Below are 2,798 nucleotides of genomic sequence, written 5' to 3'. Positions count from 1 at the left end.
ACTCAGGACCCTCAGTTCTTGTCAAGATATGGTCTATATATATTGATATCAATGAATGAGTGAATGCATGAGTAAAACTCTTTTAATGATTTAACAAATATTTATTATTGGGTCCATTATCTGCTAGGTCATGTTTTAAACTATCTGCAAAGGAGGTCCAGGAACCAGTTCTTATTCTATAAACTTGACCCTGCATCGGTCCCAAAGCAAATTCTGTCATATTAAAATGACAGACAGTTCATTGATTACCATGGAATTAAGACAAGAGAAGACAAGTCTTTTTTCATCGTTCTACTTATAGGTATTTACATACTAAAAAGGTAAAGAGAGCAACAACATAGACATAGCCCCAACTGAACAGCTGCTCCTGGTTAAAGGAATTATTTGGTAACACTGAGGGAGATAATCTGAAAGAGCTGTCTCGAGCAGACCCTCTAGGTGAGCGCCTCTCCTGTCTGCCCCGGGGAGCTTGACTTTCACTGAAGTTCCTACATGTAGCCGTGGGGCCTGTTCCCCGTGTGGGCTGTGAGTTTGACCCCAGTGGTGAGGGGCCTGCCCTCCTTGTAGCCTGAGTGTCTGACCTTGATGTGGCCCTTGGGATTGTCCCCTGTGTGGGCTGTGGGTCTGTCACCTTTGTGGCCTGACGACCTGCCCCTTGGGTGGCTTGTGCATCCTGTGTCAACTGCTGGCCTGACATCTTTATAGCCTGAGAATATGTCAGCTGGAGGGTCTGTGGTCCTGTCCCCAGTGTGGATTGTGAATGTGCCAACCCTTTAGGTAATGGACCTATCGCTTGTCTGGGCCGTGGGTCTGTCCATCCTGGGGGAAGTGATCCTGCTACTCGGATGGGCTGTGGGCCTGTTCCCTGTGCAGCCTGCCGGTCTGCCCCTGGTGTGAGCAGTCGGCCTGTCTTCCACTTGAGCTGAGGGCCTGCCCCAGGCACTTGGATCCCAGCAGTGGCATGGCTGGGCCCTGGGCCTTTATGGGCGCAGGAATACCCACTTCCCTGAGTCTCCTTTGCCTCAGCTGACTGGTTCCTAGCTTGGTTTTGGCCACACACGTCACCAAGGTGAGGAGAGGAGCTCCCAGTCTTCATGTAGGAGAGAGAGGATTTGGCTGGCTCTGTCATGCAGTTATGTAAGTTCTGTATACAGAAGCCCAGAGCACATGCTTCACAATTGACCGTATCATGGTGCCCATCCAAAGGCACCTCCTGGATCACTGGTATCTCCAAAACCTTCCTGATGCCATTTCTGTAGAATCTCTCCAGAATACGCTGCACCAGGTTGTTCAGAATCCTCTTGGTGCTATCCAGGGAGAACTCAGGCTTCTCAAATTGAGACTGGGAACACTTCCGGCACCTCTGACCAAAGAGCCGCACAAGCACCTTTCCCTGGGACTTCTGGTGCTCCAGGTACATGTGAAATAGGATCTGCACTTGGGCAGAAGCCCAGCTTCGACGGCATGAGGAACACCGGAACCTACAGACAGAAGATCATTGTGCCCTCAGCTGATTGTTGACCGAGGCCAGGGAAATGGGCCTGGCCTCGGTCTCTAAGAACCCTTTCAATTGAAAAAGTGTATGTGATATTGCCAATTTGACAAGAATGAGAGGAACTGCATTTCTAATAAAGCTTTCTCCTGTAGCCCATTGAACTCCCACCTATATGTGGTACCAAGTCTGCCTCTTTGCCAGTAAAACACCTCTGGATGTCTCAGAGGGAAAAACATTTCTGCCATTTGCCAGTGAAATTTGGTCTTCACAAGGTCATAGAAAACTCTTATAAAGTACCCATTTTGAGGCAATGTTTTACAGTGTTATCCCATTTTATCTTTAAAGCACTCTTCTGAGGTAGGCATTATTGAGCCCAATATGCAGATAAGGAAACTGAACCATAAAACAATACACAACTTGCTTAAGGACACACAAAGTTAAGTGGTAGAGCCATGTTTCCAATCCCAACATTATCTACCTACTATACCACATCACCTCTATTGAGCAACGTGGTTAGTTTTGTACCTGACTTAGGACCTGGAAGCATAATACTTGGGTTGGAGACTCAAGTCCATAGTTTACAGCAGGGGGACTTTGGAAAAAGCACTACTCTAAGCCTCAATTTTTACATCCATAAAATATTAAAGGGAAAAATATTCAAGGGTTATATTGTCAACATTAAATGAGACAATATATGTGAAAGCATTTTGTAAACTACAAAGTGCTTTTCAAAAGCTGGTTGATATTTTTCTAAAACTATGCTGATCCGTTGCTTTTCCCAACTCAGAATGACTATCAGGTCAATTCATCTGAACAAGAGAAGCACCTGTCCATTTGTGGCAGTGCCAAACTGATAAAAGACATCATGAGTCCCTCAAAGAGCTCTGGCTGGTGCAAAGAGAGACTCTTACATAGTTCACCAGGTTCCAAGCAGAACAGAATGACTGCTATGTGGGCTGTGGCCAATGGCTTGAAAACTGTTCTCTAGAGCCCCGGGAAGTTTCATGTAAACAATGGGTTCTGCAGCTAAAAATAATTATATATAAATATGTAGGTTCTGTAGTATGTAATATGTGAACATATGTTATTTATAAATGTATTACAAACATATATATATATATATATATATATATATATAGAGAGAGAGAGAGAGAGAGAGAGAGAAAGAAAGAAAGAAAGAGAGAACCATTCACTGTCTTACGGGAATGGAGAAGAAAGAACACTTACTGTCCCTAGGAAGACCTGGGTACTTGAGTTAGTCCTTGAGGGACAAGTAGGGAGGGAGGGAGGAAGAAAGGGCCTG

General features: G+C 45.1%; 1 protein-coding gene across 1 annotated transcript in view; it reads right to left on the bottom strand.

Annotated features, from left to right (window-relative positions):
* Window positions 1-295: 295 nt before the first annotated feature.
* The window catches only part of RTP4 (receptor transporter protein 4), a 4,146-nt gene continuing 1,643 nt past the window's right edge, over window positions 296-2,798 (bottom strand). Inside the window, exon 2 of the mRNA XM_007448435.1 lies at window positions 296-1,481. Within this exon, the coding sequence (XP_007448497.1) occupies window positions 296-1,481 (1,186 nt within the window). The remainder of the gene's footprint in view (window positions 1,482-2,798) is intronic.

This window comes from Lipotes vexillifer, unplaced genomic scaffold (genome assembly GCF_000442215.2).
Source record: "Lipotes vexillifer unplaced genomic scaffold, Lipotes_vexillifer_v1.1 scaffold388, whole genome shotgun sequence".
Classification (NCBI taxonomy): Eukaryota; Metazoa; Chordata; class Mammalia; order Artiodactyla; family Lipotidae; genus Lipotes; species Lipotes vexillifer.
The sequence above is the reverse complement of the archived record's forward strand: the minus strand, read 5'-3'. Positions and strand labels throughout refer to the sequence as shown.